Source organism: Microcaecilia unicolor, chromosome 13 (genome assembly GCF_901765095.1).
Source record: "Microcaecilia unicolor chromosome 13, aMicUni1.1, whole genome shotgun sequence".
NCBI lineage: Eukaryota > Metazoa > Chordata > Amphibia > Gymnophiona > Siphonopidae > Microcaecilia > Microcaecilia unicolor.
In genome coordinates, this window is record NC_044043.1 from 9,781,324 (window position 1) to 9,797,139 (window position 15,816).

A 15,816-nucleotide genomic window follows, 5' to 3' on the forward strand; every position below is an offset into this window, starting at 1 on the left:
AAGTGTAAAAGGCCTGAATCCAGGCCTGAAAGTAGAATCCTACCCAAAATTGTCCATAAAAGGCCAATAAACTATCAAAAGCCTTCTCGGCATCTAGCCTGAGAAGGCATAAGGGTACCTTCTCCTTTCTAACAAAAAAGAGCAAGTCCACCATACGCCTCATATTGTCCACTGCCTGCCTGTTGGCCACAAAGTCCACCTGGTCCAGGACTGAAATAGGACGATAGGAAGCAGTTTCAGATTTCTCTCTGTCTGGTTTAGGAATCAATGCTATCCATGCCTCCATCATAGAGGGAGGTAAACGTACTCCCTGCCTCACCGAATTAAGAACCTCAGCTACCAAAGAGGCCTGCTCACCTGCAAAGGTCTTGTAAAATTCATTACTGAGACCATCTAGGCCCAGGGCCTTACCTTGTTGGTAAATATTTAATAATTCTCTAGACCTCCTTGACTGTAATAGGTCTCTCTAAGCAAGCTCATTGCTCTTCTGTCAGTGTTGGAAGGACATGAGCTCTCCAGTATTCATCTGGGATTTGTTGGGCAAGGCTTCACTACCACATAAGGGAGTTCCTTATTTGGTAGTAAAGCCCTGCCACCCAGGCCAGCCGTGGGTGGTAGGCCTGTAGGGGTCCTGCTGGACCACCAGTTTTTTTTTTTTTAATTCTTAGTGGGGGGTAGGGGGTATAAACATCCACCGGAACTCCGGTGTGTGTAGGGAGGCTAGAGGGGTCTGGAGGTCCACTGAACCTCCATGCCCTTCTGTTGGGCTATGTTTTTTTTTTGATAGCCCACACCTGTCAAATAACTTCTGCGGAGGATTGTGCCTTGGGTGCACGCCCAGGCACAATCCTCCTGCAGAAGTACCCCGATGATCAATGCTAATAGCGTGCATAAATTTCCATGCTATTAGCGTTGATCATAGGGGCGTTATTTCCCTGCGCTGTTCTGGCGCTAACTTTAAAGCGCTGTTCAGAACAGTGCAGGGAAATTCATCATCGGCCTGTGTACATTTACTTCAGTAAAAATAAATGTATACTTTAATACTTAAGTACTTTAACATAGTACTTTGAACAACACTAGGGAAGATGTGAAAGGTGCATTTTTGATATTACACCTAATTTTGACATTGGATGTTTTGCTCAAAACGTCCAGAAACCAAGTAGCGAATATAGCCATTTTTGAAACAGCAACATTTCTATTATTTTTGTTCCCGAAAGTGGCCACATGCCAAATGTTTTTGTGCTCTGTGTGTTTATTTCTTGCTTTTCTAAAGAAAAAAAAAAACACATCCAAGTGAAAAACGCACAAAATCAAGCCATAACATAGTAACATAGTAGATCACGGCAGAAAAAGACCTGCATGGTCCATCCAGTCTGCCCAAGACAAACTCATATGTGTATACCTTACCTTGAATTTGTACCTGTCCTTTTCAGGGCACAGACCATATAAGTCTGCCCAGCAGTATTTCCCGCCTCCCAACCACCAGTCCCTCCTCCCATCACCGGCTCTGGTACAGACCGTACAAGTCTGCCCTCCCCTATCCTCTCCTCCCAATCACCACCCCCTCTTCCCCCCCACCTGCTCCGCCACCCAATTTCAGCTAAGCTTCTGAGGATCCATTCCTTCTGCACAGGATTCCTCTATGCATATCCCACGCATGTTTGAACTCTGTTACCGTTTTCATCTCCACCACCTCCCGCAGGAGGGCATTCCAAGCGTCTACCACCCTCTCCGTGAAAAAATACTTCCTGACATCTTTCCTGAGTCTGCCCCCCCTTCAATCTCATTTCATGTCCTCTTGTTCTACCGCCTTCCCATCTCCGGAAAAGATTCGTTTGCGGATTAATACCTTTCAAATATTTGAACGTCTGTATCATATCCATAGGAGCCGACTCTGTGGGTGCTTGAGCACCCCCAATATTGAGAAAAATTCCTTGTATGGGTCCAGGGAGGGGTTATTTCCATTGGGCTTAGCACCCCCAATAATTTTGAAAAGTTGGCTCCTATGATCATATCACCCCTGTTCCTCCTTTCCTCCAGGGTGTACATGTTCAGGTCAGCAAGCCTCTCTTCATACGTCTTGGAACGTAAATCCCATACCATCCTCGTAGCTTTTCTTTGCACCGCTTCCATTTTTTTAACATCCTTCGCAAGATACGGCCTCCAAAACTGAACACAATACTCCAGGTGGGGCCTCACCAACGTCTTACACAGGGGCATTAAAACCTCCTTTCTTCTGCTGGTCACTCCTCTCTCTATACAGCCTAGCAATCTTCTAGCTATGGCCACCGCCTTGTCGCACTGTTTCGTCGCCTTCAGGTCCTCAAATACTATCACCCCAAGATCCCTCTCCCCGTCCGTGCCTATCAGACTCTCCCCGCCTAACACATACGTCTCCCTTGGATTTCTACTCCCTAAGTGCATCACTTTGCATTTCTTCATTGGTAAGTAGGAGGAGCCATTTACAACTACCCTGCGCAGGTTTCTCCTCACACTGTTGGAATTTTCCCACACAGTGCTCATTTTATCCTGCAGCAATGCCATACTAAAAGCACGCCAGCAACTCTACATGGAGGCTAGTTTGATAAAGAACACCGACAGACTCAAAAACAAAAGCCTAAGTAACTGCTAGTTTTATATGACTGACCAAGGAAATGGAAATAAAATCATACCAGACCAGCAGAGGTTGCACAGGAGTGTAGAGAGAAGGGGTGGGAATCACTACCCTTGTTGTTTTATGCAGCTTGGTACATGGACCAAAGGCCCATTGATGGGGGTTCCAAGTTGAACAGATTTTCTCTACCTCAACCAGTGGTCTGGCCGTGGCTCAGAACTTGGGAGACCCCAGTTAGACTTCAGCCAGAGATCAAAGGGCTGTACACTAAGGCTCTGGTCTAGAAGTTGAGAAAAACAACAAAAGAGAAACTAATGCACTAGTCCACCTGCTCCATCTGCTGGAGGCAGAGAAATACTCAAGTGTTTCTGGCTGTACTGTCTGTTATACTGATGATATCATTGGAATCTCATTGGAATCTTCAAGTCCCTTAATCCATTTGCTAATGGCAGGGGACATAACAGAAGTCTGGAGTGGTCTAGCAAGATAAGAAAATTAATAATATAGAAAATAATCCACCACAAGGAACTACAGAGCACTAGTATTGGGGGCAAGAAAAATTTCAAAACAGCAGTTGTTTTGAAGGTGCTGCTGCTTCATAGAGGCTCACTCACCGTCACGTACAGATTGTCCTCAAAGAACAGCTGCTCAAGATGTGAAAATTGTTGCAGTGATGTCACATCCTCCAGCTGATTATTGGAGCAATTCAGAACACGAAGGCAAGGCAACTTTAGCCCATCAGGTACCTTGTTGATGAGGTTATCGGAAAGGTCCAGCTCTTCTAAATTTTCTAGCTGACCAAAGAGCTCTTGATCTAAATCTTGAGACTTCAGGTGCAGCTTGGATAGACTGAAAGCAAAGCAGGTAAGAATAGAGACCTTAATGATACAAAATTCATGAGACGGAGATGGCTGAACATTTGCGAGAACAGTATGGATCTGTCTAGACCGACATTCCTAGACTTGTCTATTTCTCAAAAGAAAAGGTGAAATTATTTTTCTTACCCGATAATTTCCTTTCCTTTAGTCAGCCGTACCAGTTTGCACAAATGGGTGTTATTGCCTCCTACCAGCAGATGAGGTGGAGAAAAAGCTGATCTTTACCAGTGACCTCACTGGTATAACCTAGTAGTACAGAGTGTAAAGATCCAGTATACATCTGCCAAAGTAGCAGAAGGTCCCTTTGTAATGCAATCCATGCTCCATCAATCACTACAGCTACAATGAACACCAAGAAAGCAGAACAACAGAGCAGCACTCTCAACCCTACATACTCCAGGATTGTTCGACTTGAGCTATTTATTTATTAACTGTAAGGGAAAGTGCAGTGCATCCCAACAGCCCTGAGCCTTAAGTCTTCCAAGGGTGGGTTTGCGAACAGCATGGCTGATAAAGGAAAGGAAATTACTGGCTAAGATATACTACTACTACTACTACTATTTAGCATTTCTATAGCGCTACAAGGCGTACGCAGCGCTGCACAAACATAGAAGAAAGACAGTCCCTGCTCAAAGAGCTTACAATCTAATAGACAAAAAATAAAGTAAGCAAATCAAATCAATTAATGTGAATGGGAAGGAAGAGAGGAGGGTAGGTGGAGGCGAGTGGTTACGAGTCAAAAGCAATGTTAAAGAGGTGGGCTTTCAGTCTAGATTTAAAGGTGGCCAAGGATGGGGCAAGACGTAGGGGCTCAGGAAGTTTATTCCAGGCGTAGGGTGCAGCGAGACAGAAGGCTCGAAGTCTGGAGTTGGCAGCAGTGGAGAAGGGAACAGATAAGAAGGATTTATATATGGAGCGGAGTGCACGGGAAGGGGTGAAGGGAAGGACGAGTGTGGAGAGATACTGGGGAGCAGCAGAGTGAGTACATTTATAGGTTAGTAGAAGAAGTTTGAACAGGATGCAAAAACGGATAGGGAGCCAGTAAAGGGTCTTGAGGAGAGGGGTAGTATGAGTAAAGCAACCCTGGCGGAAGACGAGACAGGCAGCAGAGTTTTGAACCGACTGGAGAGGGGAGAGGTGACTAAATAGTAGTAGTACCTCCACCTACCCTCCTCTCTTCCTTCCCGTTCACATTAATTGATTTGATTACTTTATTTTTTTTTGTCTATTAGATTGTAAGCTCTTTGAGCAGGGACTGTCTTTCTTCTATGTTTGTGCAGAGCTGCGTACGCCTTGTAGCGCTATAGAAATGCTAAATAGTAGTAGTAGTAGGGGAGAGGTGACTAAGTGGGAGGCCAGCAAGAAGCAGATTGCAGTAGTCTAAACGAGAGGTGACAAGGGTGTGAATGAGGGTTTTGGTAGAGTGCTCGGAAAGAAAGGGGCGGATTTTACGGATGTTGTAAAGAAAGAAACGACAGGTCTTGGCAATCTGCTGGATATGAGCAGAGAAGGAGAGAGAAGAGTCAAAGATGACCCCAAGGTTTCGAGCTGAGGAGACAGGGAGAATGAGAGAGCCATCAACAGAAATAGAAAACGGGGGGAGCGGGGAGGTGGGTTTGGGGGGGGGGGGGAAATGAGAAGCTCGGTATTGGTCATATTTAATTTCAGGTGGCGTTGAGACATTCAGACAGCAATGTCAGACAAGCACGCTGAAACTTTGGTTTGGATGCAAGGTGAGATATCAGGGGTAGAAAGGTAGATTTGGGAGTCATCAGCATAGAGATGGTAGGAAAAGCCATGGGATGAGATTAATGAACCAAGGGAAGAAGTGTAGATAGAAAAGAGGAGGGGACCAAGAACAGAACCCTGAGGTACGCCGACAGGCAGAGGGATAGAAGTAGAAGAGGATCCACCAGAGTGAACACTAAAGGTGCGGAGGGAGAGGTAGGAAGAGAACCAGGAAAGGACAGAGCCCTGGAATCCAAGTGAGGACAGGGTATCGAGAAGTATGCTGTGATCGACAGTGTCAAAAGCAGCAGAAAGATCAAGAAGAATGAGGATGGAATATTGACCTCTGGATTTAGCCAGTAATAGGTCATTGGAGACTTTAGTAAGCGCAGTTTCGGTTGAGTGAAGAGGGTGAAAACCAGATTGTAGTGAGTCAAGAATAGCATGTGAGGAGAGAAAATCAAGGCAGCGGCGGTGAACAGCACGCTCAAGTAATTTGGAGAGAAAAGGAAGGAGGGAGATGGGTCGGTAATTAGAGGGACAAGTAGGGTTGAGTGAAGGCTTCTTAAGGAGAGGTGTGCACAAGTGAGATATACTGAAGCTGATCTACTGGGCGGGGGAACACAAAGTCCCCTGAATGATGGCTGTGCCAAGTCTGAACGGGCCCTGGCTAGCACGTTCAATGTGTAATGTTTCACAGAGGAATGAAGTGACGACCATGTTGCCACTTTACAAATTAACTCTGGTTCTGTAGCCTGAGCCTCCGCCCAAGACGTGGCCTGAGCCAGAGTGCAGTGGGTCCTCAAGCCCTGAGAGACTGGATGATTTCTGCAAATATAGGTGGTTTCAATAGCCAGCTTGATCCATCTTGCAAATCAAAGCCTTGGAGGTGCCTGACCCTTCCTAGGGCCATGGAAAAGCACAAAGGAGACGATACAAAAGATGAAAGTCATCTTTTTCAGGTACCGCAGCAATGATCAGAAAACATCCAGTTTGTGTTGCCTCCTATCTGCAGGATAGCAGCCTTCCACTAAAAAGGAAGGCAAACAGAACTTCCGATTCACACAGAATGGGAGATAACACCTAGGACGTAAGGAAGGAATAGTGCGAAGGGAGACCACATCCCCCACAAAGGAGAGATATGGATCTCAACAAGACAGAGTCTGCAGCTCAGAGATTCTCTGGGACAGATACCAGAACAACCGTCTTGAGTGCAAGGTCCTTCATAGAAGCCGACTTCAGCAGTTCAAATGGAGCCTCAGCAAGTACTCTAAGAACCATATTCAGGTCCCATGAACAAACAGATGGATGCAGCAAAGTGCACATATGCGGTGACCAAAGAAATGCATCGGTTCCGGAAGCCATCAGCTCAAAGACCGGGGGCTTCATTGCTCCAAAATGAGCCCAAAAGCCTAAAGCCCTAGCTCCTATTCCTCTGGGTCCAGGACAAAATAGCTGAGAAAATCCACCTTCACACAGTCCTTGCTGACAGCGCTTGCAGGTGTCTCTCTGCCCAAACAACAGAAGAATGCTGCTTCCCAAGCCATCACCTGACTCCTGTTGCCCTCCTGCTTAGTATAATGGCATTAACCAACATCACTCTGAGCAACTTCCCCCTGGAGAGGCAAGAATTCCAGTAGGGCCAGGTGGACTTTTCGAGTCTCCAAGTGGTTGATGGACCAAGTTGACTCCTGTGTCAACCAGGTCCATTGAGCCACTTGACTCAAGACAATGGGCTCTGGGGTTTCTAGCGGTACCCCCTTCAGGAGGTGAACAGGAATGTCCCACCAGTCCAGACAAACCCTCACCTTGGCAGAGGGGGGCAATGGATGCTTGAAGTCCTGATAAACAGAGGCTTAACAGGACAACAGGGCACTGATGTACCCTCATCTAAGGCACCACCTCCTGTGTCACCATCATAGACCCCAGAAGCAGCTTCTCTGCTCAGTCCTCCAGAAGGAAAACCATCCCCCAAATGATCTCAATGCAGAACCCCCAGGTACTCCAGGGTCTGTAAGGGAGCCAGGTGATTCTGCATTAGAATATGAGTGTTGCCATACTGGAACAGACTGAAGGTCCATCAAGCCCAGTATCCTGTTTCCAACTGTGGCCAATCCAGGTCACAAGTACCTGGCAAGATACCAAAAGAGTAAATCAGATTTCATGCTGCTTATCCTAGAAACAAACAGTGGCTTTTTCCAAGTCCATCTTAATAATGGCTTATGGACTTTTCTTTTAGAAAATGATCCAAACCATTTTTAAACCCTGCTAAGCTAACTGCTTTTACTACATTCTCTGGCTACGAATTCCAGAATTTAACAAATATTTTCTCCAGTTTGTTTTAAAATTCACTCCTTAGTCTCTCCGTTATTACCTTGTCCTCAAGTGCCCTTTTTACCCCTCAGTCGTCTACAGGTCTAAGTGATTCTTTTATTAGTTCTTTCTTCAAATGTACCAAAAAGGTTTTGTGTGGTTTTGCCTCTGAAGCACGCTTCTTTTAAAAGTTGCTCTTTCCATATGACTTGCCATTTTTTATACCGTTTCCTACTCTTGAGCTGATTCACAACCCAATCCAAGTTCTTAGGTTATTTCTCTCCTGGAGAGGTGGCCAAATTGGCCTTCGCTTCCAAGTTGTCCAGGTAGGGATGAACCCAGATGCCCTAGTGATGCAGATGCACAGCCAAGGAGCAGGACTCTGTAGCCATACCAAAAGGCAAGGCTCAAAACTGGAAGTTTTGCCCCATCGCAGCCCACCAAGAGGTAATGTGAAGAAAAGAACTCATCCAAACCGAGGCAATTACAGGGCTGAGCGAGTTTCCATGCAAAAATGCTGGACTCGCAGACAAGCATTCGCCCCTTTTAGATCCAGGATGGATCGAAAGGATCTGCCCTTTTCGGGACCACAAAATAAATGAAGTACAATCCCAATCCTCACTCCACTAGCGGAATAGGTTACACCATCCTCAGTTTACGCTGCACAACAAGAGTAACAGCCTCCAGCTTTAGAGCCGAGCCACATGGGAAAACCATAAAGGCGTCAGAACAGTGCGGGCAAGCTCCAGAGAGTAACATTTCTCGATCACCTCCAGAGCCCACTGATATGAGGTAATGTAGGCCTAATCAAAGCAGAAGAGACACACGGTCTGCCTCCTACCGAAACCACCGAGGGGCTCCGCACACCCTCATTGGGCAGGTCTGGCTGTCGCAATCCCGCCTGAGGAGCCCGGGGCACTGGCTCTCTTTGGACCTCGTAGGTTTAGTTTAGATTTATTCACATATCCCCACAGGTAACATACATAAATCAAAAAAACTAAATCATAACAAGTCAATCATCCAACATACCACCATCTAAGACAATAACCAACATACACACTACCAATGTTCTCTCTAATCTTGTCAGCTAAATGAGCTGTGATTGGCTGACAGAAACTTGGAGGGACTTAATGGAAAGGGAAGGACGTCTAAGCAACTGATTCATGTGGTGCAGTGCTTAGAGCACTGGCCTGGGAATCAGAAGGTGGCTGGTTCAAATCTCCCTTTTACTATTTTTTTTAATTTGGACGTCCCCAACTGCACTTGCATGTTTTTTTTTTTCTTCTGATTTTTGCTCTCTGCATGGGTCCATTTGCCTGCATACTGCTGTCATGGAGCTTGGGATGATATTTGAGGCTGGCATAGAGGCAACTCAGGGGGACCAGAACACTACCAATGCTGGCCCCTCCCACGACCAAATGCCTTGGATTTGTTCGTTTTTGAGCTGGGGCGCTTTGGTTTCGATTATCGCTGAAAAACAAAAACGCCTAGCTCAAAAAAACGCCCAAATCCTATGCATTTGCCCGGCACAAACCGTATTTTCGAAACCAAAGATAAACGTCCATCTTTTTCGAAAATACGATTCGGCCCGCCCCTTCACGGACCCGTTCTCGGAGATGGACGTTTTTACAAATGGGCGTTCGCGTTCGATTATGCCCCTCCACGTGTGCCAGTTTTCAGGCACAACGTGATGTATGCCTTATGTTCACAATAAAGAAAGCCAACTGTGCACGCAGTTGGTAGGTGTGTGTGCTCCCTTTCTGACCCCTCCAGTCCCTTATCCTTACGTTCACAGCAGTAAATTTACAGCAGATGGTAAACCTTAAATAAAGGATGCTTCAACAATTTCTTAAAACTGCAGTGTCAGTAATTTTCCAAATATATAAGAGTAATAAGTTGCACATTGTTGGACTTGCAATAGAAAAGGTACTCGAGTTCTTTTATATTAGAAGCTTCAAAATGATGCGACAAGAAGCCTGGCAGCATTCTCTGACCAGAGCAGATGACTTGGGACGTACTGTTGTAAAGCAGAGGACAAAATAAATAGTAGATTCCTTCTTTAAGGCCTATGGATAAGTAACAGAATTTTTAAAGTACTCTCCTCCAGAACCAGAAGTCAATATAAGCCATACAAAATTGGTGCTACGTGCTGAAAGCGGGACCAGCCCGCAATAAGGAGTGTAGCAGCATTCTGAACCTAGTTTAAAGAATCTCCCATAAGGAACCTAATTTAAAGGATCTCTCCAATGCAGCGAGTGCCAGGCCACCGAAAGAGGCCTGCTCCTCTAAAGGCGGATTGCCATTGAGCACCCTTTTGTCTGGGCTCCGGGAGATGCAGAGGCTGAGCCACCCCCATATCCTTCACCAGCTTCTCTCCAAACTGCAGGCACTCACTAAAAGGTAGCTGACCTGAGAGTCTTCTTAGGAGGCCGCAACCGTGACCCAATTACGAAGCCACAGCCAGCACCACCCCACAACCAAGGTGGCCAGTGACTGGAAAGAAAAGCAAAACCAGGTCGAAGAGGATCTGCCAGGGAGGTCAATGCAGCATAGCTCTCGCCACATAGGCTAAACACTGGAAGCCCCCACAGAAAAGGCTAAGTGAAACTGCTGTTCACACCTGCTGGTCGAACCCCCTGTACAGGTACCCACAGTCGCTCTGGTGAGTGCTGTGACCCGTGTGTCCACCTTAGGGAATGACCAATACCTCTCAACTTTCTCCAATGTGAAGGTATGAAGACAATAAAGAGTCCTGGCCCTGTTGAAGGGTCCCATCTGGGGTCTTCCATGCTGCCAGCATCATGCAAGTGAGGGCCTTATGAAGCAGGAAATGCTACAAGGGGCCCCCGTGAGGCCCTCCAACAGCGGGTCCATTTCAGAGGGGTCCGCAACAAGAGTCTTAAGCATCCCAAGGACTTCTGTAACCTCATCAATGGGATGAGAGGGTTACTACCAACAGAAGAGCCGGATCACATGGGACTACTCTTCTGCTTCCTCCGAAGGGGGGAGAATCCTCATAGTCCGAGTCTAAGGAGGACTGGAGGTCCACGTCCTCTGCTGCTGCTCCTGAGCCGACAAGGACATCAGGAACCCCCAGAACTCTCCTGAGTCACTTATCACCAGCCGGGGCCCTGTTTTGGGTGCCATCTGGGCCCCCAGGGGCCCCACTATAGTCAAGGGGCCAGCCTCAGTCTGCACGGCTTGCTTAACCATCTGGGTTAAGCTCTGGAGCCAAAATGTCCCAGGGGCCCCAGTGGGACTTCTTCCTGCAGGCAGACCTAAGGTAGGTAGGTAGGAAGGAACGCCCCCCCTCCCCCTCAACTCCTGATGGGAACGAGCCGGCTCCTGCTGCTAAGAATAAGCAGAAAAAAAACAAACAGAGACAAGATAGCTGCTGCTTCCGCTGGAAACATCGGGACCGTGGGTTTTGAGACTTCAGTGCTAGGAGAAGCAGCATCAGCTCCAGCAACCCTCCGAGCCCATCACAAGAAGGGCAGACAGAGCCAGCAGCACCAGCTCTAGCAGACACTGTAGTGCCTGCCAGCAGGCATGCCCACCTGCTCGGGCTGACCTCAGCCTAGGGCTCCACATCTCCACTGTCTCCCTACTCTATCTGGGCTCACAGATATATTTTTATTTCATTTACTACTACTACTACTTAACATTTCTAGAGCGCTACTAGGGTTACGCAGCGCTGTACAAATTAACAATTAAGGACGGTCCCTGCTCGGAAGAGCTTACAATCTAAAGGACGAAATGTCAAGTTGGGGTAGATAAGTTTTCCTTGCTCTTAAGCTTATAATTAACCACTGGAAAGACAACTCACAACTTTCATATCACATGTGGTGGAACTGGGTTATCCTACATAAAAACTATGAAACACCCCTAGAATCTCTCCATCCTAACATGCATCAGCTTCAAAAATGAAACACACTGGAAGTTTATCGTTCCAACTGATTTTTCTTCTTTTTTGTTTATTTACTTGTCTTTGGGAAAAGTTGACAAATTCATCCTTTTAATTTGTAGCTTTATCTTCTTTATTGTTAACTTTTGGGGCCCTGTTTACTAAGCCGGGTCATAGGTGTGTTAACACTTAACGTGCGTTAACCATGTGCACGCCTACAATATCCCTATAGACGCCTACACAGTTAGCGCGTGAGTTAATTGTAGGTGCGTTAAAAATGCTAATGTGCCTTAGTAAACAGGGCCCTTTATGTTTTATTGGTATTTAATGAACAGGCTATAATGTCTGATTCATTAACCTAGGTACATATAAGAACCTATATACACTATGTAAACCGCTTTGAATGTAGTTGCAAAAACCACAGAAAGACAGTATATATCAAGTCCCATTCCCTCCTCCCCCTCACTCAACCAGGTCCTGTCTGTGGGCCAAGTAAGCTGGGAGCGGCTAATACTGCACAGCATAGTTGAGCCTCTCAGCCAGCAGCGCGGGAAGCTAGTCCAGGATCACCAGTCAGCACAATCTGCTAGAGGTAGAGAAAATACTGGAACTTTCTACTCAGGTTATACCAGTGGTAAAGATCAGCTTTTTCACTACCTCCATCTGCTGGTAGAAGGGGATAATACCCATTTGTGTATGGCCAGACAAGGAAAGATATTTGACTTATGTCCTGTAGAGATTTAACGCTCTCTGTGTGCAACTTTGTACAATTGTATAAGAGCAGAATGAACATTTAAAAGAGATTACAGAAAAGTAATAACTGAATAATGCAGTAGCTAAGAGAGATTATAAATTCAAAAACACAGCAATTTTGCTGTAGGTTCAGAATACCTTTCGTGGAAAATCTAGTTCTATCCCAGTTTGTGTTTCAAACCTTAAAAAAATTCATAAGCTACATAGTCATTGAATTAAAATAAAAACTGCACCCGACACTCACATTTCACTATGCTCTCACAAAATTATGAATTAGGCTTTTTTTGCACTTACTGTGCAGTGAAAGGTGAAAGAAGCATGGTTGAATACATTAAAAGAAACTTATTTTCTGCCATTTAAATCAGTCCTAAACCAGGGATCTGCACAAAAGTTACAACAGTAAAAAAAAAGGGAAGACTAACATTGATAAAAACAAATAACATTGGGGCATATTTACTAAGGGGTGTTAAGCCCTTAACGAACACTAAGGGTGGTACTGCATGACAGCGTTAAGGCATTCTGTGGTAATACATTGAGCCTGCAAATAGGTGGGAAAATGTGGGATACAAATGCAATAAATAAATAAAAATAATATACCTGTTAGCATGCGCCTTTTCGGAATTTTCTGGGAGAAGACATGGCAACATTATCCTGCTAGTGCATTCTAGGTAAGGTGCGTTACCTGGATAACAGTTGAATTAATGCTAAATCACTTAGCACCTCCTACACAGGAGTCACTAAGAGATCCAGCGTTAAATCCTAGCAATTACCATGTACTGAGTACATTAGCGCATGACCAATAGAAAAAAATATCCATACGCCAAACAATCGGTGCTAATTGTAATGCTGGTTTTATAAGTGTTACGGTTATGGTTTGTCTAATTCTCAGTCCACATTTCACAAATGCCACTGGATAGTTTTCACTCTGCAAAATCTATTGTCTCTGTTGACCTAAGGCCGATATGAGTCAGCAATCTAGGGGCCCTTTTAGAAATGTACGTAAGGGCCTATGCGCTTGCAGCGCACGTCAAATCGGCATTACCGCCTGGCTAGCATGCGCGCCAGGTGGTAATTCAGAGTTCGGCGTGTGCCGAAAACCTGCGGTTGAATATCATTTTCCATTTTCTACCGCGGGGGCATTCACAGCGCTAATCGGCAGTTGGCACACCATCCTGCTTATAATCGAACGAGAATAACGCCCAAGTTCCGACCTAAATCGGGAGATGGGCGTTCTTCTCACAAAAACAAATAAAGCGGCATAATCGAAAGCCGAACTTTGGACGCTTTCAACTGCACTCCGTCGCGGATGCGGACAAAGTTGACGGGGGAGTGTCGGAGGCGTGGTGAAGGCGGAACTGGGGCGTGGTTATCACCCGAACAGAGATGGGCGCCCTTCGCCGATAATGGATGCGTTTGTAGCTAGAATTTAGGGCACTTTTCCTGGACCCTGTTTTTTGACGAATAAGGCCCCAAAAAGTGCCCTAAATGACCAGATGACCCCCAGAGGGAGTCGGGGATGACCTCCCCTGACTCCCCCAGTGGTCACTAACCCCCTCCCACCACAACAAATGATGTTTCACAACTTTTTACTTTCACCCTCAAATGTCATACCCTCCTCCCAAGCAGCAGTATGCAGGTCCCTGGAACAGTTGTTAGTGGGTGCAGTGGACGTCAGGCAGGTGGACCCAGGCCCATCCCCCCCCTACCTGTTACAATTGTGCTGCTTAATGCTACTAGTCGTCCAACCCCCCCCCAAACCCCCTGTACCCACATGTAGGTGCCCCCCTTCACCGCTTAGGGCTATAGTACTGGTGTAGACTTGTGGGCAGTGGGTTTTGAGGGGGATTTGGGGGGCTCAACACCCAAGGGAAGGGTGCTATGCACCTGGGAGCTCTTTTACCTTTTTTTTTGTTTTTGTAAAAGTGCCCCCTAGGGTGCCCGGTTGGTGTCCTGGCATGTGAGGGGGACCAGTGCACTATGAATCCTGGCCCCTCCCACGAACAAATGCCTTGCATTTATTCGTTTTTGAGCTGGGCGATTTCATTTTCCATTATCGGTGAAAAGCAAAAACGCCCAGCTCACACCTTGGCGAATAAAGCATGGGCGTCTATTTTTTTTAAAAAATACGGTTCACTCCGCCCCTTCACGGACCCGTTCTCGGAGATTAACGCCCATGGAGATAGGCGTTTCTGGTCGATTATGCCCCTCCATGTCATTCAGTGTTTTGTGTTCCTCTTAAATAGACTGCAAATAAACAACACTTGCAACAGGGAGCCTCCGAGTCTAGGCAAGATACCTAGCATCCACTGTTGGAAAGGAAGCTTACTGTGCAGCCAGACACTTTCACTTGGCTTGTTCATGCATTGTTTGTTATTTCAAACATTGGATCCCTTCTTTAAATACAAACTACTGTCCTGTTAGGCTTCTGTCCGTTCTCTCTGCAACCCTCGGAGCAAAGACAGCTCTCCCATATAGTAGAGCCGTCATCTCCTTGATTTGAGTCAAAGGATGAAATAGCTCAAACTGACACCTGGCAAATTTTGGCCAAACTCTGATCTTGTAACAGATACTTGGTTTTAAGTGCAGTAAACAAAGAAAGCTCAGTCTGGAGTTTAGGGAATAAATGACTCGCAGTTTCAGCATTTACATACTTCAGGGTGTTCAGATTTCGCAGCTGGGTAGATTTTGGAAGTCCTCTTTCCAAGAGAAGTTTGGTAGTAAGCTTTGTCATTTTGATTCCTTGTCCAATTTTTCAAACAAAGGGACTCTTAATAACCTTGGAAAACCCCTCCTAAAGAAACAGAATCAACTGGTTAAAAATGTTATCCCAATGGAAGTAAAAGACACCGAGTGTAACCATAGACTCTTGTGAAAAACAACTGACAAATCAGAAACATCTTCAATCCCCTACAGAGACCAGAGCCACTGCCTAATATAAAAACATAAACGAAAAATACAATACGAGACAGTAGATAAGGACCTCAAGTTCATCTACCTACCTGTTGGAAACAGGATACTGGGCTGGATGGACCATTGGTCTGACCCAGTATGGCAATTCTTATGTAACTCTATTCTTGCTGCAGTACCGTGGAGGGGGACTATATGGCTGGTGCCGTAAAGCGGCGGCAGAACCGTATTATTGAAAAAGATTGCCGGCTATCTTTTGTTTCGATAATACGGTTGGAGCCGGCCAAATGTCAGCATTTGGGCTGCCTTTAGAGATGGCCGGCATCGGTTTCCGGCAATAATGGAAACTAATGCCGGCAATCTCAAACCTGGCCAAATGCAAGGCATTTGGTTGTGGGAGGAGCCAGCATCTGTAGTGCACTGGCCCCCCCTGACATGCCAGGACACCAACCAGGCACCTTTGGGGGCACTGCAGTGGCCTTCAAAAATTGCTCCCAGGTGCATACCTCCCTTACCTTGGGTGCTGAGCCCCCCAAATCCCCCCCAAAACCCACTCCCCACAACTGTACACCACTACCATAGCCCTAAGGGGTGAAGGGGGGCACCTACATGTGGGTACAGTGGGATTTGGGTTTTTTTGGAGGGCTCAACATTTACCACCACAAGTGTAACAGGTAGGGGGGGATGGGCCTGGGTCCACCTGCCTGAAGTGCACTGCA

General features: G+C 46.3%; 1 protein-coding gene across 1 annotated transcript in view; it reads right to left on the bottom strand.

Annotated features, from left to right (window-relative positions):
* LRWD1 (leucine rich repeats and WD repeat domain containing 1) overlaps positions 1-15,816 on the bottom strand; it is a 117,685-nt gene that overhangs the window by 82,261 nt on the left and 19,608 nt on the right. The window contains exons 2-3 of the mRNA XM_030185862.1: positions 14,842-14,981; positions 3,229-3,463 (exon numbers count right to left, since the gene is read on the bottom strand). Coding sequence (XP_030041722.1) covers positions 3,229-3,463; positions 14,842-14,921 — 315 coding nt within the window. The 5' untranslated portion in view covers positions 14,922-14,981. The remainder of the gene's footprint in view (positions 1-3,228; positions 3,464-14,841; positions 14,982-15,816) is intronic.